Source organism: Pollicipes pollicipes, unplaced genomic scaffold (assembly GCF_011947565.3).
Source record: "Pollicipes pollicipes isolate AB1234 unplaced genomic scaffold, Ppol_2.1 Scaffold_3447;HRSCAF=4054_pilon_pilon_pilon, whole genome shotgun sequence".
Lineage (NCBI taxonomy): Eukaryota > Metazoa > Arthropoda > Thecostraca > Pollicipedomorpha > Pollicipedidae > Pollicipes > Pollicipes pollicipes.
Genome location: NW_023596297.1, coordinates 1,615,725 through 1,643,144, shown reverse-complemented (window position 1 = coordinate 1,643,144; position 27,420 = coordinate 1,615,725). Strand labels below are relative to the sequence as shown.

Here is a 27,420-nt window from a genome sequence, read left to right as displayed (position 1 = left end):
CCTATCGTTAAATTGCTTCTGTCAAAATCGGCACGACCGTTGGCCGATCAGTATCCAAACAGGCGCCTTCCCGTACGGGCCAGAGAAAGCAGGATTTTTACCGACAGCTGAGAGATGGGCTATATTTCTGAACCTACACGTCGGGCATATCGATGGCACCATTTCTGTGGAGAATATTTTGAGGCATGGCGCAAGAACGTCCCGTCACGATGCGTGCGTCCATTACGCTGGATCCCGCGTCGCCGAGAGAGCCGACATGACTCGGATATTAAAACCCGGGCATGCGCCATCCCGAGTCGATAAAAAGGCCCGGTGCGACGAGCCATGCTGATCACCGCTCCATGCTCGGCCCTGCGGTCAAGACGCTCGATGACCCGAATGTCAATCACGTGTCAGACCGCGTGGAGCGAGAGGCGATTGCAGCCAGTCGCTGTGCGGCCGCCAGACACCAGCTCAGCAGGCCGGTGACAGCTGTCAGCTGCTGGCGGAGGTCACCTCAGCGAGCAGCTGACCGAGTTTGGCTGACGCAATCCGGCCTCGCCGATCCGATCGACGCTGGGTCTGGGTCTGAGTCTAGGTCTGAGTCTGAGTCACCGATGCGTCTGGGTCTGGGTCTGGGTCACCGATGCGTCTGGGTCTGGGGAGCCGATGGGTCTGGGTCTGGGTCGCCGATGGGTCTGGCGGGAGGCGTCACGTCAAGGTTGTGTTGACCCGACCCAGCCATCCTGATAGGATCTGACCAGGTCGCATAACTGCCACGTCTTCACTCATCCCATCTCGTCCCGTCGTGTCGCACCATGGTGACCTCGTCTCGTCTCGTCCCATCGCACCCCATTCACCTCGTCTCACCTCGTCCCATCGCGCTCTAGATCCTAGCACGTCCCAGCCTGGAATTGCAGCGTCCACGTCCAGTGTCGCCGATTTTCGTCCCCTCCCGCGTGTCGCGGCACATCGCTCTAGTCTGTGCCACGCCTCACCGTCCCAATGTTTCCATCATGTGCCCCATGATCCCAGCTCGTTCTCTTCACGTTTCCACGAACTCCCCCTCACACCCCATCGTGCTTCTGTTGTGCTTGAACGATGTCCTTCATCCCCTTCATCCCTCCCAACGCATCCCACCACGTCACTTACGTTTTCCCTGTCTCGGCACGTCCACCGGCCATGAATCCACCACGTCCCCTACCACGTCGTGCCTGCGCCCGCCACGTCCCTCCACGCTCTCGTCGCCTTCCAGCGCGTTCCGTCACGCGCCACTGCCGGTGCCATCGCGGTCGTCCCTCTCGCCACGTGTGTGTTCAGGCGCTGAGTGTTACTGGCCGGGGACAAAGGTGCCGCCTCGACCGGGACCGGGTCTCCAGACCGGTCCGGTACGGACCCGCCGTCCCATCTAATGGTCATTTCATCCTCCACGACTCTGTTGTTGACTTTTTGTTTTGGTCTAATGCAGTTTTAATGTAGCGGTCGAACGCTATGGCGATCCGATTCGAGAGATACCCGCCGCGGAGGGCAGTGGACCGGTGGGTCGCGAGACGAGCCACTCTAACGACGACTCTAACGACGGAAACAATTTGGGCAGACTTAATGGACCGTTCCTAAGCGAGATTGTGTGATGGAATATCCAGCAGGCGCTTTTATCGCGGGGAAAATCGGCTCCGGGGATCGGGCGGTTGATTGATATTTCTCCCTGTGCAGCAGAGGCGGTCATTTTCTCATTGAAGACAATCTGGGGGCCGGTGCTCCGCGCTGGCCCGTCCGCTGGCAGCTGCGGATTCGCGAACCGGCGCGGCTCGCCCTTCGCCTCCGTTTAGCGGACGGGGCCGGCGCGTCTGTCGCCGCTTCGCCGCCGTCCCCGGGGAACAAGGCCGCCAATTTCCGACATCTTCACAGCGACGCCTCCGCGAGAAGTTGAGTCCTTATCGCGAGGCGGCGTCTGGCACGCCGCGTGCGATCGGCCGGCCGGTGGAAAGATAGAGAAAGGCGGCGGCGGCCGCGGAAGGCTGGGCGCACACGCAGGCCACCCGACAATAGCGGCTGGCGCCCAAATAAAATGCTAGCTGTCTAGTGTGATTTAGGACGCAGAAAGAGATCCCACTCGTGTTTTCCTGAGGGAGAGATAGTGTTTTCGGAGCGTTTTGTTTGTGCGAAGCCCTGTTGTTTTGAAGAGTGCGAATAGTTTTTCGTCTCGCCAAGGGCCGCCGTCCTTAAAGTTTCATCGGAAGGGAGGTTCACTGGGCTAAATGAAATGCGACAGCACCTCAGAGTTATATGCTGGGGCTTTAAAAGTCCCATCACGATACTCCAGGATCCAATATTACGGTGAAGTGTCATAGGTTTTCTGAATGTCGGCATAGATAACCGAATGATGGCATAGTTCCGATGAAATGCGCTTTTTCCCAAATAGCGGACCTCTTCTAGCCAGTCTGGGCACTTATCTCGGATTCGAATGAAAGACGATACACTTGGAAATTTAACACCCCACTGTTGGATCTTGTTACGGACCAACACTTCATTGACTCGGAGGACAGCTACAGTAGCTGAAATGCAGACAAGAAAGTGACAGACGGTATACGTTTCTGTTCAATGACTTCGTGCTACATGTTGCTTAGTTGATACGAGGCTTAGTTATATTATAACGAAGCTTACTCCGAACATCCGTTTATAAGTTAAGGGGGTATCTTCAGTTCGGGTACAGCTCGATGCATCAAGGCAGAGCTTGATGGTTCGACATTCGACAACGACAACGACAACGACACTCATTCAGGTATGTCTTTGCTTTGACCGAAAATATCACGTTTCTATATCAGATGCTTTCGATTGCTTCTGGCAAAGGGGAGCAGTTTTTCTTTAGCTGTCAAACCCAAAGACGCCTCGCTGTCAAAAGCGTATGCTTTCAGGGTACAATTTGCAAAAATATAAAAGGAAGCGATCGAGGTTTCACGATCACGCGGAAGCGGTACGCAACACAGCCGCCTTCATCGTGACGCTTCCGCCACAGCACTAAAGCTTCTATTAAAACGTCCCACCAGCTTGAGTTTGGCAGGTCTGGGGTCTGGGGTACAGTTCGGCACTCATAGCCTGCCTCTGCGGCCGGGGGATGGTTTGCAATGAAATGGGCGCTGGAGGGACATTAAACATTTATTACGCCAACTTTCGGGTAGTATGTCAACCATTAACTCGGTGATGCATTCGTCAGCGGTGATATAAATCGAGACTGTCAGCCACGAGTCTGCCCTGTGAAATACGCCGTGCTGTCCGCGAGTGGAATTTACCCGGAATTGATATACTGAGAGAGACACGCCCTGTCGGCCGCGTATTGCCTTGACCAACAATATCTTTCAGTCGTATCTGGTGCGTAAATATTGGATTTGTCAAAGACGACCGACGTCGATAGAACTGCTTTACCCCATGCGCACTGTGCCTCTTGCCTTCTATGCCTCATACGGGCCACCTCTCAAACCGCCCGGTCCGTACACCAACCTCTCCGCACCATACGCCGACTGCTCCTCACACCGTACTGTGTCCCGTGCCTCCAGGGTCGGCCCCTGACGCCTGCTGTGACGCCGCCTCGCTTCTGCAGCCCGGCGTCCCCGGCGCGGGGCGGCCTGCGCGATGCCGGACCGTCCCGGTGCGCCTGTTCCGCTGTCAGCTTCGGCCGCTTACCACAGGAATTAGATTTTGACTGCGCTCGTCGCCCGGCGCTGGCCGGCCGGCGCGCGCAGAGCCGCCTGGCGGGCGCGCCGCGAAACCGGCCACGCCGGCCGCGGCGGCCGCAGTCGACTGCCGGGTACGGAGAGGGGAGGGGCGGTACGTGGCCCGGGCGCGTGCTAGCACTTGGCGATCTCACAGTGAGCTGAATAGGGTGCGAACAGTCTGCACTTTGCGTACGGAGATCACGAGAAGCCGTCAGTTGCGCAGTATATGAGAAGAAGCCGGGATATTCCGTGAGTACTTGCTCCTGTGAATGGTATAAACGTTCCGCGTTGTGCACAATATTTTGCCAGTTCGATGTATTTTCCAGTTGAGACGGGTCCCGGCCATTCTCCTCACTCAGCTCGCTGCTGTCGTTGCGCCCGTGTGAAATGTGCGTTGAGGAGTGTTTGTGTGAATCCGTCGATTGTGTGACAGTGCTTGCTGCCTTAAAAAATGTTCGTTCTGATGTGCCCAAATGTGTTTTGGCATTTTTATGAGCCGAATAATCCGTTTACGCAGCTCCTGCGGCACGTGCACTGCCTGATGATACATATTATCTGAGTAACGCTTGTCGAATCCACTCCTAGTTCTCATGAATGACTCATAAAGGACGATTGAAACTTCTTGGCTTTGTGGAGACATTGATAAAGGATGAATCGAAGTGCTAAACGGGGCTCGAGAAACCACATAAAGGATGCATCGCAATCCAGAAAGCAGAGGAGCCTTCTTCGGCTCAGGCTCAGAACAGCGAGGCACGTCACGTCGCACGGCCGGCGCCAGTGTAAGCGACCGTACGGCCGGCGCCGGTGTCAGTCACCACGCGGCCGGCGCGCGGCCAAAAGCCTGCGCCTGAGCTGAGCTTCCGACAGAGCCTGAGTCTGAGTCTGAGTCTGAGTGAGTCTGAGCCCAAGTCTAAGCTTCGGACTAAGCCTAGGCCTGGCCTTGATGCTGAATCTGAGCCTGAGCTTGGGCTTCAGACTGAATCTGAGCCCAAGTCTGAGCTTGAACTTCAGACTGACTGGGCCTGGGCCTGGGCCTGGGCATGGGCCTGGGCCTGGGCCTGGGCCTGGGCCTGGGCCTGGGCCTGGGCCTGGGCCGGGGCCTGGGCCTGGGCCTGGGCCTGGGCCTGGGCCTGGGCCTGGGCCTGGGCCTGGGCCTGAGCCTGAGCCTGAGCCTGAGCCTGAGCCTGAGCCTGAGCCTGAGCCTGAGCCTGAGCCTGAGCCTGAGTCAGAGGCCAGCACTTACCCACCCAGTACACCATTATGTCATGATTTTAAGCGACTGTTGATGAGACGGCGCCGGCGTGCCAGCGTCATCTGTATATGGACCGATTTGTGTATTTTAGGGTATCTTCTGAGTAATCTTTTGCAGTTCATCGCTAAATCTAGTTCAAACTTTGATGTGACAGGAGGCACGAATCACGTAGTCACCAGAGGAACCATCTGTCCCTGGAGACGTTTTAAGACGCCTCGGTCCGAGGAAAGGAGCGTTGCATTTGTGTGCGGTCAATGCCGCATGGCCGCTTGTGGGCGCGGTTAATGACAGCCTTCCATGATCTTTGCCGGTGACCGATCTAATTATGAAAAACTGAATCTGGCACGCCACTCATAAATAACGACTGCTTCGCGCATGATCGGTGGTCATGCTTCGCTGGCTCCGTTCGTGATCAGCAGCTCCCTGGTTCATTGCCATCACTTTCACATGTAAACAGGGGCCCCGCGCCACTGAAGATCGTCCCTGTAAGATGGAGTGAACAAAAGACAAATAAGTAACAAGTGACAGTAACAATATCAATAAATAACAAGTAAAAAGCAATAAGTAACAAAAGCACAACGCTCATTTGACAGAGGGTTTCTCACAAATACCCACAACGTGAAATTTTCTCGAATGATGGGTATATTGAGGATATGACCCTCATTGACAAAAGTGCAACTTTCGTATTCCAGCATGCTGTGCTGGAAGATGGGAACCTTCCAGTGACGATATTTGACCACTTTATATTCCAGTGACTAGTGACATGTGATAGCACTGTTACATCCGAAAGCTAAAGGCATTGCTGGAATCCTACGGCGGCCGGCCGGTACAAGGTCCAGAATGGTCCGAGAGAGCGCCCCATACGACCTTAGAGGACCGTCTCGGACGGCCGGTACAAGGTCCTGAATGGTCCGAGAGAGCGCCCCATACGACCTCAGAGGACCGTCTCGGACGGCCGGTACAAGGTCCGGAATGGTCCGAGAGAGCGCCCCATACGACCTCAGAGGACCGTCTCGGACGTGTTTCGCAGTCCCAAAACGACCCAAGAGCCTCGCGAATGATGACTACATAATCCGCATGTTCAGACTTTAAAAAAATGATAGACAGCATTGCCTTGGCGCTGTTGTCACTGCTGTGAACTTTTTTCTTCTGAAAACAGGTTTTGTCATGATCCCGCCGTCATGCGTGAGCATGCTCAAGGCCAAAGGCTGCCAGCGCGTTACAAAGGTCGAATGTTTTTGAATACTCCGGGATGGAGCGCCTTGTCAATGCTATTTTGAAATGTTTTAGAACCCACTCTTTTTTGTGACGCACGTTCTTTTTCCCCCAAACTTGCTGAAATACGTGTTCGTTCGCGTCACCCATTATCACTGTTTTTCACCCCTGCTTGCTTGGTGTGGGCGCATTACTGCCAGATTCGATTCCGAATTATTGCTTTTTTTCTCCCCGGATTTACGCCTCGCTTTAAAGCCACCTCGGTACGATGCTGTCGAGCTGTTTCGCCAAGTTGAGAACCTCAGAATCGGATCAGGAACAGGTTGGGAAACTTCGGTGGCTGGAGAGACGGCTGGGGTGGATATAGCTCCTTTGATTGATGAGAACGTGCAGTGGGTGCTGACGACCGCGCCTCTTTGGATGTCTGGACCTCGTGTGTGAAGGAGCGCTGGTCCCGTGCTGATGATACTTTATAATCCGGGCATGTATTTGACCAACGTGATGGTGTGATACCTTCCACAGACGCCATAAAAGCGCCTCGAATGTTTGAATGGGCTCGTGCCTTTCGTGGACATTATGTTTTCCTGGGCCTGCGCTCACCCCAAAGCGCACCAAACCGGGTGCATGATCCTTCGCGCGGTGAATATCAGGCGAGCTGACTGCTCCGACCCACCAGGCCCGTCTCCGGTCAGGGGCGGGGAGCGTCGCCGTACCCCCTCCCCCCAAAGCCGTCCAGCGCGACCGCCAACACCGCCCCAGGCGCCGCCCCTCACTTGCCGACCGGCGGATACGTACAATCGATACAATCAAGCGGAGAAGCCTCCGGGGGAGCGTAAAAGGGCGCCGCCGCCGCGTCCGCGCTGCGGGGGCCGGCACCGGCCGGGTGTCTCGTCGCTTATCGAGCCGGACCGTTCGGACAATGCTCACGAAGCGGGGCGCGCGCGAGTCGCGAGTCAAATGGCGCGTACTGCCCAGATGGGGCAGTCGGCTGCCCAGTGGGTGCTCTGTAGCCGTCTCGGGGTTTCAACGTGTGCAAACATGGCCGAGTTAGAGGTCATTGTCCGGTGGAGACGCACGCTTTCGGCTGCTTGCGTTGTGCTTTAGTCGCGCCCGAATGACATTCTGGAGGAGTGGTCCGACGGGTGCTGAGAGCTAGTCTCAACAGCTGAGTTTTGACGCGTCAGCGTCGTCACGCAACGGTTTACTTCAACACGAGCGTTGGTTCAGAGTAGAGAAAAACAATGTTAATCATTGGCGAACAGCTCCAACTATTTGGAATACATCCAGCCCCATGTTGTGAATTTAAGCGCCGTGCTCGTGAACTTTGCGGAGGAATAATTCACTTCTCACCTTGTCTTGGGGGTGGTCACCGGCGTCGGAGTTGCAAGTTGGCAAGGCACCGACATTTTTAGTTTTCCGTAGTAGTTTAAGAAGATTCGGTTTTTTGAGACCGTGAGGAGAATCGAGTGAAAAACGTTTCACTAACTCACACTTAAGAATCTTTCAACGCCCTTGAACCACGCCCAAATGCAAAGGATTACACCCCAGTGGTTCATAGAAACACAGAGGTAAATTTACAGCACTATAGGGTGTGCATAAAAAACGTATTATTTCCTTGTCACAGCACTAAGGAGTAACGTAGGGGGCGCATTGAAGTGCACTGGAAGGAAGATGCACCAAGGAAAGCTTACACATCTAAATATATATATATATATATATATATATATATATATATATATATATATATATATATATATATACTAAGCTCATTTTGCAGAATCGGCAGGTCAGCCGAAATGCCAGATAATTGCTAATACCGTTGTCTTACATGCCGCCCTAGATTGATAGCAAAGTGGCGGATAATTAAGCCACGTTATTTCATCATCCGACGCCCTGTCTTCCGTTGACGAAGCGGACAGCCCGGATTGTTATCTCCAAAACACCGAGAGCATAGAAGTCGTAAATTGTCCCCGACCACCGAATCGCAGTCTTCCCCGAACGCGTCAACGCCTACGAGCTGGCTACCACCCCGACACCGCATGTCCGCCATCCACGTCATCGCCTCGCCGGCGCGGCGCGGGCCGTGGGCCGGCCGCCGGCCGTCAGCACCGCCGTCAGCACCGCCGGCTGGTGCGCCGGCCGGTGCGTGCCCCGGCGCGCCGGTCGCCGCTCCCGCTCCCGGGGGACGGCGCCGCCGCCGCGCGCCCGCCTGCCAAGTCGCCGACGGAAGGGTACGCCGCTCCCGCCGGACGGCCCTGTCGATACGCGTTCCATTAGGTCGCGCGCCGGCCGGCGGCGGCCGCAGCGCCGCTCCGTCGACGACGACGGTCCAGTTCGACGGAGCCGACGGCGACGGCGCCCGTCGCACTCGGACAAGCGGCTCTTGGCGTATCGATTAGCCAGTTGTTTGTAGCTCTTCGGTCGCCGGGCGCCTCCTCTCTCGGCGGCTTTTGTTGGCTTCGCGAGTGGCGCGCGCCGCCGCCGGGCGTCGATAGCATCGCCATTAGGCCATCTTTACAAGTTATCTGCCGTTTTTCCGCCGATGCTATCGGCGCCCGTGGCACGTCGCACCGCGGCGACGCCGCGTGTCCGGCTTTTTACGTGTCTTGGTGACCGGCAGGGCGCCGGCAGGGCGCTGTGAGGGCGCCGGGAGGGCGCCGAGCGGGGCCAGAAGGGTGCTGGGAAGGCGCCGGGAGGGCGCCGGGAGGGCGTCGAGCGGGGCCAGAAGGGTGCTGGGAGGGCGCCGGGAGGGCGCCGAGCGGGCGCCGAGCGGGCGCCGAGCGAGCGGGGACGGATGCCGGCTGACATCGGGCTGCCGGCCTCGCCCGAATGACTCAGATTCGGCTAGGGTCAGTCGGTCCGCAGATGAGCCGATACGGACGCCGGTCGCACTGCTGCGTCCGCCTCAGACGCGCCTCCTCGCCGCCGCCGCGCCGGGCTCGCCGCCACCGCGCCAGAGGTCGCCGCGACGTGCAGCGCCCGGTCCCGCTGCAGCGCCTCTCGACTGCAGGTTGCCATTTTAGCGGCATTAATCAGGCCTTGAACCCGGTCGGTTGGCGTGTAAGCAGAGAGCATTCTTGTTCTGGCCCGTACAATTACCTAATTACCGGATATAATTATTGTCGACTGTTATCAGGGCGGGTTTTTGCGGGTGGCTCCGCCTGGGAGTGCGCTGCTTGCGGTCGGCCGGCTGAGAACGTCCGCGCGCTGCCCGCCGGATGCGAACTGTGCACGGCCCCACTTCAAACGGCGCCATGTTGGCCGCCGGCGAGCACAGCCACGGCCCTGCCCGCTTCCGAGAAGCGCACCGGTCCACCTTTTGGGAAGCGCCGACGCGGCGGGGCGTGTGAGCTGGCGCCCGGCCCGGCGCGTAACTCACCGAGGCCGCGTAACGCACCGCTCCGTCCGCCCAGCTTGTAGCCGCCGTTGGGCCAGCCGAAGGGTGTCCGGCGCGTCACGTCGCAGCCGCGCCGGACCCGGGGCGGACTGGCCGCGTCGACGGGTCCCGGCGTCGGCGCGGGGGGGGGGGCGCCGACGAGGTCCGGCTCGGACCCACGCGGTCCAGGCCGGACCGGCGCCGCCCGGGCCGGGCCGCACCGCCGAGGCGAATGCCAATGAGTGCGCCGGGCGGCGGCGGACGTGACCGGACGGCCGCGCCGCCGGCCGCTCCGCTTCTTTGTGGCGACCTGGGGTGCGTGCGCCGCGGGCCGCTGGCCGGCTGCTGGGCCGGCCGTCGGGCGAACTTCCGGCGAATTTCGGCACGGCGGGTGTGCGGGGCACCGGTGCGAGTGATGCTATCGGAACACCGCGGCGGACCGAGGAACCTGGGGTCGTGACGGTGTCGTTCCGAGCGACAAGCGGCGTTGGTGTTTTGGGTGCACTGGTTGAATGGCAAAGGTAAGGTATGGATCCGGGCGGTCCGGTCCTGCGCCTAGGCCATTTGTTTTGGCTGCCCTTTGTCTGATTCATTCCGCGAAATGCGACCGCGCAGTGCAGAATGCGATAGCAAGGACAGCGGGCGACGTAAAACAAACTCGATCACCCGCCACGATTCCCCTGGGCAGTGTTGAACGCCAGGCCTCCGCCGGGACCGAGTCGTGCCGGACGACTGGCGCGCGCGTCCCGCCGCCTCCCACGCGGCGGCCGCGCCGGCCGGCCGACCCGGCAGCCCAGCCCGCCTGTTTATTTACACTGTGCTGACGACTCTCTGCAGCGGGCGGGAGCCGGCCGGGCTTGTCGAACGCCAGCTGGCGGTCCGGACGACCGGCCGCCGTCCCCGCGAGCGCTGCCGGTCACCTGACCCCGCACCCCTTCCCGGCCGCCCGGTGGCGGTCCCCCGAGCTCGCCGCCTGCTGCGGTCGCCGAGCTGTGACCTCGCGGCCGTCCGCCGCTCTCCGCGCCTCCCCGGTCATAGAGATCGGGAGATGTCACCTGATGATTGGCCTCCACGGTGCCCGCATCAAGGCTGTGACTTGTCACGTGACGTAACGCGCAGTCGCCCGCATCCCAACCGCTCTCGAGGCGGAGGCGAGGGGCCTGACATTCCGGGGGCGTTGTCTCATAGCCAAGCGGCGGGCCTGCGCCAGACGCCCGACCTGTGACCCCTATCATCAAACTGTTCAATTATCGGCGCGTCTGTTTTTCGTTCCACCCGTGATTTCGTGATGCCTCACGTTAACTGTTGTGGTATTCATTGATCCCGCCTTCTTCGCTTGGTGTGACGACACCTCCGTTCCCCTGCCTCTGCGTTCGTTGGCCTGATCGCCCTCCTGGTCAGCCCGTTCAGTCTGATCAGCTCACCCATCGCGCTAATTAGCCTGCTGATCCACCTGCTCACCCCGTTCGCCAGCCTGCTGTGTTGTATGTCAGGCTGCTGTGTTGGTGGATCCGCCCGGTCTTCTGGACAGTCTCCTCAGTCTGCTGTTCGTCCACCTGATCAGTCCGTTCGTCCGCCTGATCAGTCCATTCGTCCGCCTGATCAGCCCGTTGGTCCGCCTGATCAGCCTGACAGTTCCACCGGACGGTCGCCGCCCCGCTAACGGGGCAGGTGTCAGCTGGACCGCCTCGCCATCCATTTGTCTCTCCCATTTGGCGCTGTAACTGTAGCTGTCTCTGTGATGGACGCCCGCTGACTCGGTTAACTCGCCGGTCGCTTTGTCTACGCGCTTCTCCAGTGTCCTGCCATGGCGATCTCACTCTTTACTGTCCGGCCCGCGGTCCACCACCGTTTTTTGATCGCTGTCCGCCGGTCACCGCCCGTCCCGTGAGGAAGCTCGGGCCACCGCTGCCGATCGCCGCCGCCTGTCTCGGCCGCCGGTGCCTCCGCGTGCTCTCCCCGCGCCGACCTTTGCCTGCGGGTCTCCGCCGACCTGGAGGTCCGGGGAAGCGCGGCAGCCGTGCGCTACTGACCTGCCCGGCCCGGCCCGGCCCAGCCGGGACGCCGTTATCCCCAGTCTCGGCAGGCGCCGCCGGCCGCCCGGGTAGCTCACCAAACAGCCGCCGGGCTGTCATTAGACCAAATTAGCGGTGGACAGGTAATCAAAAACAATAGCAGAACCGCACACTCGAGGCTTCCTTACACAAATTATATCGCGCGCGGCGCAATCAGCACGTCCGCCAGTCACGGGGGCCGCACGAGAGGTGAAGGCATGGACGGTGGGCACGAGAGGTGAGGGCATGGATGGTGAAGGCATGGACGGTGGGCACGGGAGGTGAAGGCATGGCCGGTGAAGGCATGGACGGTGGGCACGGGTGGTGAAGGCATGGACGGTGGGCACGAGAGGTGAAGGCATGGCCGGTGGCACGGGGTGAAGGCATGGACGGTGGGCACGGGTGGTGAAGGCATGGACGGTGGGCACGGGTGGTGAAGGCATGGACGGTGGGCACGGGCGGTGAAGGCATGGACAGCGGGCTTGGGCCCAGAGAGCAGCCGCTCTGGTCACCGGTGCTGTGCGCTGACGATGGGCGGCCGGTGCCGATCTCGTGTGGTGACCACGGATGGCGCCCATGGCATTCGCAGACGTGCAATGAGCCCGCCGCTGCCACCACGCCATCTTCCCTGCCTCGTACGCCCTATTAATATTCAATAAAAATCATTTGAACTAAGCACTCTGGACGGCGCTGCCCGCGGCGCGGCAGCGGCGTGTGCCGCATGCAGATGAGCGGCCTGCAGCCATGCACAGGCAGCCGGCTTTTTCTGCGGCCGGGCGGCCGGCCGGGCGGCGCGTACGCTCGCCGGCTCTCACGACGCGTCGCTGCAGCGGGGCGTCCATGTGGGCCGGGGACGCGGGCGGACGGGTCCCCGGCCCGGCGACGGTCGTATCGAGCGGCGGTCAGCACGCGACCCGCCTCATCCCGGCGCGCAGGTGCGAAGTGTGACCTGCGCGGCGTCCGTGGCCGCCGCCTGATGGTATTAGGCGCCCGCGCGGCGCCCGCCGGCCATTAGGGCGCCGGCCGCGTATTATGGCGGCTCTCTCACCTGGCGGCCGGACAATGGCGCGGCGCGGCGGGGGTCGCGCGCGCCGCCCGGCCGCGCCTTTCAGCGGCCGCCGGGGTCGCCGGCGCTTTGGCCGCGCGCGCCGGCCGGCCGACGGGCGACCTCTTTATGCGCCGCGCGGGGGTTGCGCCGCCCGGAGGAGCGGCCGACGGCGGCGGCCTGACTGCTGACCCCCGCTGACCCCTGACAACAGCCCGCCGCCCGCCGTCGGCCATTCTCGTCACGGCGCGGCGGCCGTTGCCGGCGATTGTCCGTCCGTCCCGTGTCGGCTTTACGGCCGGTGACGCTGAGAGCTGCCGCCGCCGCCGCCGCCGGCGCCGCGACCGGCCCGGATCAGCCTGCAGCGGCGGCCGGCGTGTGCCCGGCAGATCTCGGGCGCTGTTTATTGGTTCGCGCGGCGTGCGATGTCACCGCCGTGGGACGCACCGCTGGCCGTATCGACCGGGCCCGATCGTACCGGCGCCGGCGTTTTTCCGGCGCCGCCTGTTGCCGCCGGCGGGGCGAGGTCGCCGACTAATTGGTTGCCGTCGGGTGACGTCACGCGCGGGGACCTGTCGCTGACGCGTGTGTGTCTGTCTGCGGTTTCAGCGGCGGGCGCCGTCGCGACGATGGCGTCTCTGGGCCGGCTGGCCTGGCTTCTGGCGCTGGCGGCGGCGGCCGTGGCGCAGCCGCCGCGCCCACTGGTGGCGCAGCTGGACCTGCGCGACGAGACGCGGCGGCTCGCGCACCTGGTCGTCGACTCCGACTCGGACCGGCTGTACGTGGCCGGCGTCAACCGTCTGCTGGAGCTGAGCGCCGACCTGCAGGTGACGGCGCGCGCGGTGACGGGCCCGGTGGCCGACGCGCCCGACTGCCCGGCCTCTGGCTGCCCGCCGGCGGTCGACGCCCAGCCCACTGACAACGTTAACAAGCTGCTGCTGCCGGTGGAGGGGCGGCTGCTCAGCTGCGGCTCGGTGCGCCAGGGCGCCTGCCGCCTCCACCAGCGCGCCAACATATCGCGCTCGCAGTTCGTCGACGTCGAGGTAGCGGCCAACGACGAGCACGCCTCGACGGTCGGCTTCGTCGGGCCCGAGCGGTACCACCCGTGGAGCGGCTCGCAGGTGCTCTACGTCGGCACCACGTTCACGAACGTGGGACCGTATCGGCACAGCGTGCCGGCCATCGCCTCGCGCCGCCTGCCTGGACTGGAGCTGGCCGAGTACTCGTTCTCGCAGCAGTCGCTGCTGCGGATCGATGTCAAGTACCGCGACCACTTTCTGGTGCAGTACAAGGCCGGTTTCGCGGCCGGGGACCACGTGTACTTCGTGGCGGTGCAGAAGAAGTCGCACCTGCCCGGCCAGGACGAGGTGGGGTACATTTCGCGGATAGCGCGCGTCTGTGTGACGGACCCCAACTACAACAGCTACACGGAGGTGACAGTGGAGTGCGGCGCGTACAACCTTGTGCGGTCGGCCCGTTTGACCTCGGCCGGCGCCGATCTGGCCGCCGCGGCCGGGGTCAAGACCGGCGACCCGGTGCTGGTGGCAGTGTTCTCGCCCAGTGACGGCAACACGATGGTGTACCAGAACAAGTCGGCCGTCTGTGTTTTCCCGCTGGCCGAGGTAGACTACAAATTCAACGAGAACATCCACATGTGCTTCAACGGCACCATGCGGTACCGCAACATGGACTACATCTCGGGCAAGATCCTGGACGGCAAGTGCCCCGAGACTCGAGTGAGTACCCCGGCGTGGCCACTGCCGAACCCGGCGTCCAACGCATTGAGGAGGAGCTGCAACGCCCCCTCATTACTCCTGATGACGGCTGAACAATAACCTGATGAGTTTGATGCGTGTTTGTGTGCTAGTCGAATTTGAAGGTTCTTGCATCATCTTTGGTACTTTTCCGCGGCCCTGGCCAATTTCTGCGAACAGGTTTGTTTTGGATTGGTGCGCGGGCGCAGTGTGCAGCAGTTTCATTATCACTGAGAACTTCGGTACTGAAAGCAAATATGTAGGACAGCGGAGATTGTAGGGTAAGGTAAGCAATACATGCGAGGCTTTCGTGCGGTGGTTCGATGGCTTTCGCACGGCCCCTACATTTGTCTATAGCTTCTGAAATAAAACTTCGTATGTCATTCAGGATGCAGGCTACTTCAGCTAGCAGGAAAGTGGGCGGTTCATTTCGACACCCCAGGTCTCAGTGATCCCGACACTTGCTGCCGACATTTCTAAGACTGGGGGGGGGGGGAGGGGAGGGGGGGGGGGTGGTGGTGGTAACCTCGTCCGTCACTCGTCTGCCCGGTGCCCCCGTCCCCGTCCCGGGTCTGCCAGGAGCCTATGTGACCGCGCGTTGTCTTCTTCGCCCCCGCCTGCGTGCCCGCCCAGGCCACAGGCTCATCCGAGAGCGTGGTGTCTCCCCCACCAACCCGCCGCCGGCCCAGCAGGTTACTTGGCCATTGTTTGGACGATTAGCGAGGCTCAGCGCGCCGGTACTCCGTCGAAAACAGGGATCTGTTTGCGGTCAGGGGATAAACAAGCTCGCGCCTACCACAACAGGGTAGCTGCTCTGCTCTTTTGCACGCAGGACTGATCTGGACGGGGCTGTTGTTCGGTCCGTTGGATATCTGTGGCTAAGCTCTTTCGTAAATTGTTGTCATTCTGGCCAGGAAGATGAGTAACTTGCTAAGAGTCCGCCGTCCCCGTCGCAAACAAGCCCGCCAGTAGCTTGTTTATCTAGTTTTAATTGCCCCCGCAGGGGCGAACTTCTAGCGTTTTCCTCTCGGGAGCCGGTCCGACTGCAGCCTCCGATTTCCGCCAATCCCCGCCGCGAACGCTGCCGCCCACCACGAGTTGGCCCCCGCGTCTGCGCCCGCGGCGATGGTCCGGCACTGAACTTACCCGCTCCGTCTTAACTTTCCGCGCGCGACGCGGGCGGCTGGCTGGGCGAACGCGTCGCGCCGGGCGCGCCCGACCGCGCCGCTCATGTAAATGACGCGTGCGTCGCGCCGCTCGCCGCGCCGCGCCCTAATGCGGCGTATTTGTCACTCGCGGCGCGCCGCTTACTTTGATAGCTTCCCCGGCGACGGTAATGACATGCGAATAAGGCCCATTTTAAGTGGCGCCCGCGCGGCCTGGCTGCGCTGGGTCGCCGGGTCGCCGCCGGTCATTAATAATAACCACTTAACGGACGGGCGCAGCGCTGAGAGCCCGTAATAAAAACGCACCGGGCCCGGCATTAGCTGGCCGAGATGGTGGCCCGTCTGTGGTGCTGCGCCACCACTGACCTGTCTGCGTGGACCTGGAGCTGACCTGGCGGCACTGACCTGCCTGCACGGGCTCGACTGCACTGACCCGGCTGCACTGCTCCGGCTGTATTCTGACCTGGATGTGCTGGCCTGGTGACCCGGACATGACTGCTGCTCTGGCGGTGCTGACCCGTCTGCGCCGACTTAGTGGTACCGGCCTGGCAACGGTGTCCTCGCGAAAAATTGACTTGACTGGACCGCCCCGGCTGCACTGACCTATACGTTCTAACGCACCACTACTGGCACCCATCTTATCTTCTTGTTATCTTCCTGTTATCTTCTTCTTGTGTTCTTTTCTTGCTCGCTTTATCCTGCATTCTCGCGACGCCCCGTTTGTCCGGAGCAGGCTAACACGCACTGGCCATGAGTGAACGTCATTGCCCATCGGGGCACGGGGGGGGGGGGGGGGACAAGCGCCCAGCACATATATACTCGATGAAGAGAGCTCCAGGTGCGCAAAGATCTGCACCACCGTTATACACCCTCCTTCATCCCATAGCCCTGAAGTGGGCATGAATGACCGAAAGGGCCCTTTTGCAAACACGCAGACCAGGCGGGGGTGACTGGGGTGACTGGGGTGACTTCCTGACTGGGCTGTTGGCTGTGCTCACCTGGCTGCACCGACCTAGCTCTGCTGACCTGGCTAACTGGCCCGTTGATTGGTTGATCCGTTAAGTTCGCTGCCCGCTTTATGCTTGATCTCTCCTGTACCCCAGAATTTGCGGTTGCCAGGCGTTATATATCTTGTAAGATCACGTACCCAGAGAACCGTTTGGCCAAACTATCTAGTATGCGCGGCATAAAACAAATTGTCGAAGTTTTGAAGTCTTGTGGTACGCTAGTTGATTTTCAGTCTCCTGAGGACTTGAAGTCCGCCATGCATACTGTTTCACATCTCCTGACCGCCTGCCGGCTGAACGGGCGCAAGCACGCCGCCTATAGAAAGTGACGACGCTGCTGAAGTTTACCACGTTTGTCTGAGCGCAGAGAAAGTACGGGTGAGGGACGATGCCTCATGTCTTGCGGACAGAGACGCGTACCTGTCCATCCAGAGCGGTGACCTCGAGGCATCCACTCTCTCCGAGACTTTTTCGTAGTCTTCTCGGCTCTTTTTCACGTGCCGGTTCTATGTCGCTCCCTCACTCTCACTCCCTCACGACTTTTCAGTTCTCCCTCTCCCACCGTGCTCCTTTGTCCACAGACCCCTTCACTTCATCCCCTCCCTTCTCGACTCTTTTCCTCGCTGACTTACGCGACGCTCATCACCCCCTCTTTCTCGCTCATTTTTCCTGCTTCTCACTTTTCTTCACCCCATTGGCCGCGCTCCTTACCGCCGGCGGTGGCTTGACTGCCCGTCCCGCACGAGCGCTGGCCAGCCGTTACCGGCTGTGGGATGCGTGAGGCTATCGCCGCCGGCAGTTTGCCCAGATTTACTGGAGGCGCCCGTCGGCGCCAGCAATATACAGCTCATCCGAGCCGGCGACGCGCGCGCCGCGCCGGCCGTCGCCTGCGCCTGACAGGCGTCGCCACCCCTCCCCCCGCCAGGAACAGGCGCGCAGGCGCTGCCGACAGCGGCCCAATCGTACGTTTTAGCTGACGGCTAATCAATGAGCCAAGTGGCAGCGCCGCGAAGGCTAACGCGCCCTGTATGCATTGGCGTGCTGGGGACGGCGGCGTGGCTCCGCGGTGGGTGCGTTCGGCAACGTGCGTGACCGGGGCAAGGCCGCCCACGCCGAGCCGGGTCACTCTGGACAGGCCGCAACCCTGGCGTGAATGTCATTGCCACGCACCGAGGTCCGATGTCTCCCGGCGGGACACACCGTGTCCGCGTTGCTGGTAGCTGATCGTCGTCGCTGCCGGTGTCGTCTCGTCATGTTCTGTGACGGGTCATCACCGGCATCAGATAGGTGCGTGGGGCTGGCACTAGCGTGGTGATATGAGATCCGCCCCATCGCCGCCCCATCCAGGTGTGTCGTGTCGTTTTCGGCTGCGGCGGTAATGGAAGTGGGGATGGGAGAGCTGGGGAAGTGGGGGAGAGGGGGAGGGGGCAAGCTAGGGGTGTCGCCGAGAATGGGGCAGGGGTGTCTGTGGGCCCAAGAGCCGCTGCTGGGGAGCTTCGTCTTGTCACTAGTCCTGTCTCCAGTTCGGCAACCAGCCGTGAAATGAAGTGACCCAACGAAATCCCCGGATAAATCCATGATATCGTGCTGGAGCGAACGCCAGTTAACCCCTGGTTAACTGGCTGTTCCGGGCGGCACATTTGCAGTTGGCGGTCTGAGCTGCTCAAAGCACACCGCGGTCCGGCCTTCGTCGCCGTCTCACGTCAGAAGCTTGAAATCGGTCGGTCATTACCCATGCATGCGGCCTCTTACCACTCACACCAGCGCCCTGAACGCCAGCGAAGTTCAGTCAGGATTTTGCTCTCAATCTGCCCTCCTCGTTTCTGGTCGGTGGAACCTTTCACGGCCCGGTGATTGGCGTGGGTGTCCAAGTGGTCTCAATGGATCTCCTCGCCGGTGTCGGCTCAGTTCAGAGAACATCCGGCTGTGCCTGGTCTCCGCAGGACTGCTTCCTGATGGGCGTAAGTGAGTGTGTCGCTCGTCGAACGTATTTTAATGCTACGATATGCCGTGTCGTGCCGGTGTTTGCATAACGCACCAATCGGCTTCATTACAAAGGCTTGCACGGGGCACCAACTGACGCGGGTGACTGGCCTTTGTGGATGATCGGTATGTCCGGTTTTCCTAGGATGTGACAACAGCGATGTACAACCATGGGGTCCGGTGATAATCTCTGTGTTGATTCATGATAACAGAAGCTGAGATATGATGCTGCGAAGGCATACACTCAGCGTGAACACTTCCTGGCAGCTGTGGAAGACTCGAAGGACTGCGACGAATTTTTCCTCGTTATTACTTAGCGTTATGTGTTCGACCAAACTGATCGCGTCAGTCGCTTTCCGAGACGTTTGATCAGCAGCGGCTCAGAACTGCACTGCGTGTGCTGTGGATACAGCAAGTACTTGCATTCGAGGGCTCCAACTTCGGCAGCTCGGCTGCTAAAAGCCAATCGTGTCCCGTGGAACTCCTCCAGACCCAATCGCGACCGTTTGGGGGACGCTACTCGTGTTTCGATCGGTGCCGGCTCGTTTAGTCACCTCGAATCGGCCGAATTCTCGGCGTCGCACCGCGGCCGCAGATCGTTACGCGCGATGACATTCAGAAAGATCGGCCCAGATGGGGATCGGAGGCGGGCCGCCACCGGAGCCGGAACGCCCGGCAGCCTGTCACGCGTCACCTCGTGTAATTTGCGTCCGGGATCAGCGGTCTGCCCGGGCCGCCGCCGGCCGGGAGGGGTGCGATATTATCTCTGATCAGCGCCTCTCCCCGGGCGGCAGTGGCGCGGAGACGCGGCACCTCGGTCTGGAGCCGCTTCCCGGCGGCGCCCCGGTCTGGAGCCGTTTCCCGGCGGCACCCCGGTCTGGAGCCGCTTCCCGGCGGCACCCCGGTCTGGAGCCGTTTCCCGGCGGCACCCCGGTCTCGAGCCGTTTCCCGGCGGCACCCCGGTCTGGAGCCGCTTCCCGGCGGCGCCTGGTCTGGAGCCGCTTCCCGGCGGCACCCCGGTCTCGAGCCGCTTCCCGGCGGCGCCCGGTCTGGAATCGCTTCCCGGCGGCGCCGGCGCGTGCCCGGGCCGTGTTGACGGACGGCGGCGCGGGGCGGGCCGTCGCACCTGACCCCGACACGACACGGCGCGCCGCCGGCCGCTCGCCATCGATCGACAGGCGGGCTCGGAGGCCGACTGGCTCGCGAGCGGAGCTGCGGCTTTCATAGACCGCGGTCCGAGCTTCGGTACCCACCGACTCCAGCCGCGCCGCCCCGCGCCGCGGGGCCGTGGGCCCGACGTGCGCTTGCTGAGTGATCTCGGCGTACGTTCGTGGGCGCTCGGCTCGACGTGCGAGGCACTTCCCGTCGGATAGTGAATGGCGAAAACGGCACCATGGCGACGGGAGATGAGTGGTGAAGTGTGGAGAGCCAGCTTCAGAAGGCCGGGCTCTCTTCTGCGTGACCGGCGATGGGCGCCGGAGGGCTCTGTTGTGACCTTCAGCAGCGGATGTCGGGGGTGGCACCCTTCCGACCTCCGTGCGCCTCATGGTCAACCCCGCGAGACTGCAGCGTAATGACGGTGTTTAACTCGGGTGTCTGCCCCGTTACAAACTGCCACTTGAGTTATTTAAGCGGCCCTCTCGAGTAGCACTGATTATCCCGGTATCAATGAACCATGCTATTGAATGGGCATATTAATTTGCCATCCGTCTCATCAATATTCATGAGACTGAGGACATTACAGCCCACTGACGGTGCCTTGTTCCAAGCGATTGCCCCTCCCTTAATGTTCATCTTATGCGATTGTAATTACCATGATCGTGGTGCATTTCACAAACCTGCGAAAACGCCCCAGCTTATTCCCAAATATAGAGTGGCCGCCAGGCCATTGAAGCTCATTATGACCTGTGCACACTCCCTGTTGCCGGTGGTTTTGCAAGCAGTTAGTGGCCTCCTACAGGCTCTTCCAGCCGACACCCAACGGCCTACACCAGCGATTGTGCAGCCTTTAAGTAGCGTTTTCCAGGATCCATCAATGTTACGCGGCGTCAAGCCCTCTGAGTCCACGAAGCCACGCGCGAGCGGCCTGTTGACTTTGACGTCCGTCCATCCGTACACTGTTGTCGCCGTTTCCGTGAACCAACTGGAACTTTGCATGAGCGAGGCCTGCGGGCGGCCAGAGTCGTTTAATCGGCGCGACACGACCCGCCGGCTCACGGGGCCTTATCGTCACCGGGCGGAAGAGCTCGGGGCCCGGAAGTTTGCTTCCGGTGACGCTCTCCTGGCTGGCATCGGTCGCTGAGTGAGCCACGAGCCCGAGATTAGCAGCGGTTCGTCAGACCGATATTTTTGTCCGTTCGGGCCGCGAAGTACGGCGTCGTTAATCCAAATGCAGGCCTCGCCGGCAGCAGGCTGATTATTCTCGGCCAGCTCATCAGCTCGATACGGACGCGGCTGTAATCTCAGCCGTGCTTTAATGGGACCGACTCGTCAAGTCCGGCCATAATGCGGCTCTCGGGGCGACTGACACGTGGCTCTGTTGTCAGCGGCTGCTCGCCAGGTGGGAGCCGGCGACGAGGGCAGCCGCTGAGCTTTCGACAGCGCCCTCCATGACCACGTACCCCGCCACTGGCCGCCACGCCGTCCATTGCGCCCATTCAGACTCATTCATCCACTTCGGAGTGAGAGCGGATGCGGACCACCGCTCCAGTTGGAAAGATTTGAAAGGGTGCTGGCGTTCAGTCCTCCCGCTTCCTGACCGGAGCTGACCTGATTCCGGTCAGCCTCTGACGGGCCTTCGGCACTGCTCGACATCACGGCGCTTGATGAGCTGAACCGGGCGGGACCGGGCGCGGACCGGCCCCGTTCTTCTGCCGCCACCCGGCCGACGTGTCGCGGGCGCGGCCGCCTCGTGAAGAGAGCCAAATGAGACCGTGCTCTACTTTGCCGGCGGCGGGCAAAATATGTTGTGACGTAAGGGCCGTGCGTGTTGCGAAGCCCGGCACGAGGCCCGGCTTACCACGGTCGGCTCGGCGGACGTGGCTGGACTTCCTGACGGGGGGACAAGGTCGCCTGGAGCGTCCTTATTTTGCGACCGAGAGCATCACGACTGAGGTGAAGATTGCAAACACCGGGCGGCTGCCGGACTGTCTCAACCGCCGTTAGTTTACATGGGGTCGCCCAGTCCACAAAGCGCCTGTGTTCGTTCCGGACGTTCAGGTGGTTAGAGGCTTCCGATTCGCTCACCCGTGGCTAGGTGAGTTTGAGTCGCCTCAGGCGCTATTTTCGCCTGGCTGGAATGGGCTGTGACCAGTCGCAGCGGCCACGCTAAAGGTCAGGTGACATCAGACGGCGAGAAGAACCGTGCCGAGCATTGCGCCACGTTGAGCTTTCGCCGAAAAATTCCGCCATTGATCCAGAATCCCATGATCGCATGGTGGGGCAGAGGTCACACAACAGCCTGCTTACTTTGGGCGCTATTCCCAGAAATCCATTCAATTAAAAAGGTTTGAACCTAATCTAAAAGAGGGTCGATATAAACAACCATAGCCACAAACGTTTTGGGAAGAATGTAAGAAAATGCCCCAAATTCGATGATCCAAAATTAGGTCCAAATAGCTGACGCAGAGGATAATCATGCAACAAGGCTGGGAGACAGATTTGAGTGGCAATATCACTGCACCCTTTCATGCGAGCCAGTCACATCATATGGTAGCTCAGATGATGTTCAATTCTCCTTTCAAAGTTTTGAAACATGGCAGAAATATTGAGATGCTGTTGGCGATTTTCTGTGACTTAAACGTAATCCAATCAACATTTAAAGACGCACCCCAGCATTGCGGTGCAGACTCTACCGTTCTGAATGGTTTTATATCACGGGGATTCGCCAGCTAGGCAACGGGATATCTCGGATTCAGCCCGATCCCATGCTCCTGTCTCTCACGTCTGTCCGTAATGGTGGGGTTTCGGCGCATGCGCCCCACTGATTGCGGGCCGCATTTCTGCGGTTTCCGAACATGAGCCGGAACCCACGCGTGGCTGTCCGGGCGCGGTTTCGGGCCGGCCGCGGTCTGACGGTATTTCTGCGTTTTCAGAGCGCCGGCCGGAACATTCCGGACTTCTGCGAGGTGGGGCTGAAGATCTCGGGCGTCTCGCCGCTGATGGGGACACCGGCGCTGGAGCTGCCGACCACTGGGCTGACGGGGCTGGCGCTGGCCACCACCTCCTCCCACACGGTCGCCTTTCTCGGCACCAATAACGGCAGCGTCATCAAGGTGAGCGCTAGAGCAAGCGGATGCTGCGACTGCGACAGGGCCGGGGTCTACCATCATCGATACCTGCAGCTGCACGAGGTTCGAAGGAGCTGGGGGACATACACAAGAGTTTGTGGAATCAGGCGCCGCAGACGCCGCCACAAATATGTCGGGGTCAGTAGACGGGACACGCTTAACAAAGACCGTGGCCAGTTTGCGCCAAAGCGGCTGCATAGACTTACAAACATAAGCCATGAATATAGCGGAGCATGCAGCGGGGTGGTGACGGGCTGCCGCCAAAGAGAGGCAGAGCCCGCATGCTGGTACCTGCATTCAAGCGTGAAACTTTTCGAAGATAATTGGGAAGAAAGAGTTAAAGTCAGGGTTTTGAGAGCACTTGCTTTCCACATTAGACCCTAGGCTGAATTTAATAAATATCGTCAGTGCAAAAGCACTCGTTCCGTGAATGGGACCAGTCACACCCGATGCCTTCGGACATCATGAACGGACAGCTGCTACACACAGATTTCACGTCTGGCCGAGCGGCCACCAGCCCATCCTACGGGGTGTCAGCACCGGTGAAGGCACGTCACCAAGGTCCACAATTACCATCACCGCGCCCGCCTGCCTCCTTCTCACACTGTCACGTACGCCAATAACAATAACCTCATCTAGGTAGCAATTATCTGTCGGGACGCCCGAAACGCCTCTCGCCTGGGCGTCGTCCGTCCCGTCAACACGACATGCGTTCCAGAGCGCCGGGGGCGCTGCTGGACGCTGTTACATCCGGCATCTTCGGCGGGGCGTGCGAGCTCCGCGCGCGAAGTAATGTGCGGGCCACATACCTGGGTCCGGTGGCGTGGCCGGTAGGGGCGTTGCCCGCGCCCCCGTGACTACGGGGTCATGTGCGACCTTCGGGTCGCGCTGCGGTGCTGTTGACTTCCGCCCCGGCAATTTGCACCGCGAATGCCGCCGTCAAACGCTGCCGGCACGGCGACATTTTGGTCTGTCCGCGGGCGGCTTCTGACCCAAAGTGTCGCGCGCGGAGCACGAACGTTGACCTGCGACGGAACGGCGCCCGCTGACCGATTGAGGGTCGCCGTGGTGAGACCGAAAGACTGACCTGAAACCGATCAGGACGCGAGGTGACCCAAAGCCAATTTCGGGGCTTCTCGGCCGAATGTTAATTGCCGCAAAGTCGGACTGACGGGACAGAATGACACCAGTTGTAAATTGAATTCCCGCTAAGAATGATTGCTACGTCAAATCTCAGATCGACTTTCCTTTGTCTGGCGGCAGCGGTCGGGCACGGTCGTTCAGATTGCCGGTCGAAGTTTTTGCTTCCGCAGGATTTAATCAGGAAATGACATACAGGATACATATTGGCCTGAAATGGAAATGTGAAAGCGGCCACAAAACGCTCGCAATCTTCTACTGTTTAGTGCCCGTCTCTCTCAACATAGCATTTGCATGACCTGTTGCGGCTGTCGTAAATGAGATTTGCATGACTTGTTGCGTCTGTCATAAATGAACTGAATGGGAGCTGAGTCGAAAAATAAATTAACTTTATGAATAGGACAAAGACTGGGTAGAGAAAGGCGATTGGAGGCCTTTTAGACCCTGGGTCAATGCCGTGAAATGATCTTCACTTTTTAATGAATTGGTCCCTGCCCTTGGGTGAAGCCTCAACTGTCCCCCAGAGCCAGTGCTCCGAGGCAACTGATGCACAACCATTCTGAGGAAACGTGATGCAACGCAATCGTCTCGCCCGTTTCACCCACCTCTGCGTTAAATACGGCATCGATGCTTCATTTGTGCGGTGTGCCATCTCGCGTTGTGTTGGGGACCCGGCCTCCCTGCGGACTAACTGTACTCGAGGGCGTGACATTTGATCAGAACCTCATCGCTCACGCGCGTCCATTGACGGTCGACGCTCCTTTCAGCAGCGCTCGCGTTCGCGGTCCTCGCATGACCCGCGCGCGCGCGCCGCCCAGGAGGACAGGGGAGGACGGCGGGCTCGGCCGGCCCGCGGCGCGCCCACCCGATGCGGGGTCAGATACGGCGCCATCCGTTAGATGGTGCGATTTGCCATCGGTCGCCTCCCATTGCGCGCCTTATTGACAGAGCGCACGGGCGGCGCGCCGGCGCGACGCTCTGGCGGCGCACCGTTAGCTTGCTAATGAATTTCCGCGCGGACCGCGTGCGGGGCGCCCGTCCGGCGCGCGCTTTTTCAGATTGACGGATGAGGGAAGCGCGGGCGGCCGCGGGCGGGGACGCGGAGAGCAGGCAAGGGGAGGCGGACAGCCAGCGAGGAGATAGCGGAATTAAATCAAACGCGTCACCAGCCGCGGAATGCGATGCATGGCGGGAGGTGCGGTGGAGGGTTTCGCACGTGAGACGCAAAAACAGTGTAATAAATGGAAAAGGATCGTGCAGGGCTCCCTGAGGAGCCGTCTGGCATTCGCGGCGGATCGATGCGAGACGCGCCGGTCGAGGCCGGTCGCGGGCGGCCGCTCCCCCGCGCCGGCAACGCTGCCGACACTCCCTGATAGCCCAGCCCGACCCTCGCGGTGCCGTGGCGACCTTGGCGTCGGTCCGTCCCGAGGCCGACGCAAACCGCGCGCGCCGGAAACGCCGCTGACGGCGCGGGCCGCGCCGGAAACGTGCGTCGCGCCGCGAACGTCGGAGAATCGCCGGAAACGGCGCACGGAAGGAATGTTTAAAGGGACGGATCGCCTGTCGTGGGGTTTTACTGGGCTTGATCGTTGCTGAGATAAAATGACGAAAAACGGTCGATGCTCCTTATGTCAGGGAAATAGCTGAAGTTTGACGCTGTAACTTGTCATTCTTATTAAGCTCAATCGCGATGAGATTGTCCCAACGAAACTGTTTTCGGGGCTTTCGCACACGTGGTGTTGAAAAGCTGGCCTGATACTCCGTTCAAGGCGTAGAGAAGAGCAAGTAGAACTAGAGAGAGAGAGACTCGTAAAGATGTAAGTGATACGATTTGTTATTCTTTTAATTTTGCAACTACCTCATCTCTCATACTTCTGCTCCACACATGGAAAAGTTTACAACAGGACTCAAAAGTTATACCTACTGCTCGTAAAACAACTCATACCTACATGGCGAACGTTGAGTTAGCCAAAGTAACCACCCCTGTCGACCGTGATCCCTTCGCTAATTTGTGCGATCAGTCATATGCTTTTCGGTACTTAATCAAATTACGCTTGGGCAATAAATCTAACCGTTTGTCCCTGCGGCTGCTCGTGGTATAGGCTGCGCACGTTCGCCTCCGGAAGAGCACCCACGCTCAGCATGTACCACGCCACTTTCACCTGACCTGAGGTCGACCTCTGACTCAGCAGCGGTCCCGACGCTCCTCCACCAGGACGGGGGCCGCCGCGTTGGGGTTGAGGGGAGGGAATGGGGTGAAGCCAGGCCGTTTACATCTCCTCTCGCCACTACGCTAGCCCTCTGTCTCCACGCGCCAGGTGTAAATGAAGACGCATTCTAGCAATCCGCACTATAGCACGTGCCACCTCGGGTCGTATCTGGACCTTGTGTACGATCGGCGAGGACTGCGCAAGACGCAACACCCTGATCGCGGTGGAGCCGCTGCGCTGTCAGCATTACTTGCATCGGTCGCTGCATTTGTGTTTGTGTTTAATTCATTCAGGGTTCATTTTTGGCATTCTAGCCACATTTCCACCCAAAGGTAACCGCAAAGCCTCACTCCGCGACCCTCTCCCAAGAGCTGCTCCTCTCCCGCTTTTCCAGCCTGAGTGCCGAATCCACCGTTTCGACCGACCGATCCAGGTAGCCACAGTGACACCGCCTTTTCTCGGGCCGGCCCTGCCCGGACGGCACCATCATCTCCCCGGCGCCCCCCGGTGTTCCAGCTGATAATATACGGCCGCGTCCTGGTTTAATTTGTCGTTATTCATCGGACCACCCTGCCGTATCTGTCAAGTGTAGCGCCATTGCTCAGCGGCCGGGCGCGCCAGACCTGCCTCGGGCGGCCGCTGCAGCGCCGCGTCGGCCGCCAGCAGCTGACGCCGCGCGGCGGCCGCGGCGGCCGGCCCCGCCCCTGCGCCGGGCCGGGTCGGCCTGCGCGATAACGAGCCAGGTCAGGCGGCGCGGCAGTGATCCACGGCCCGCCGCGCGGCGACAGCCCGGCTGCCGCGGCGCCTGATTGGAGCAGCGCCGGTCATCTGCGCGCTAACGATGATTTAATGGCCGCGTATCCGGCCGCGCGGCAACCGGATCGCCACGACGGTCACGGCGCAATCGGATAATGGCGCGTCGCCCGCCCGCGCTCGCCCCCGGGCGGCGGGCCGGCCGCCGTGGGCGCAGGCCGCAGTCAGGCTGAGGGTGACGTCACGGGACAATGGCGCCTGTCAGCCTGTCGTGCGCCTCCCGATCCGGCCTGGCAAGCAGCCAGGCTGATACCAGCGTTCGCGGTATGGCCCGCCGGGAATATCGGTCAGCGCGCGTGTCCTCTGTGCGGACAAAGGTCGGAGCCGAGTTCGGACCCGGGTCGATCCGCTCCTCCTCGCTGCACCTAATTATCCCGGTTCTTCAACTCCCAGAGCATGCAAAGTGGGGCTTCTGGAAGTGATT

At 60.5% G+C, this 27,420-nt stretch overlaps 1 protein-coding gene across 1 annotated transcript in view; it reads left to right on the top strand.

Moving 5' to 3' along the window:
* Nucleotides 1-3,792: 3,792 nt before the first annotated feature.
* LOC119091334 (plexin-B-like) overlaps nt 3,793-27,420 on the top strand; it is a 63,402-nt gene continuing 39,774 nt past the window's right edge. The window contains exons 1-3 of the mRNA XM_037214061.1: nt 3,793-3,941; nt 13,244-14,370; nt 22,639-22,818. Of these exons, the coding sequence (XP_037069956.1) occupies nt 13,264-14,370; nt 22,639-22,818 (1,287 nt within the window). The 5' untranslated portion in view covers nt 3,793-3,941; nt 13,244-13,263. The remainder of the gene's footprint in view (nt 3,942-13,243; nt 14,371-22,638; nt 22,819-27,420) is intronic.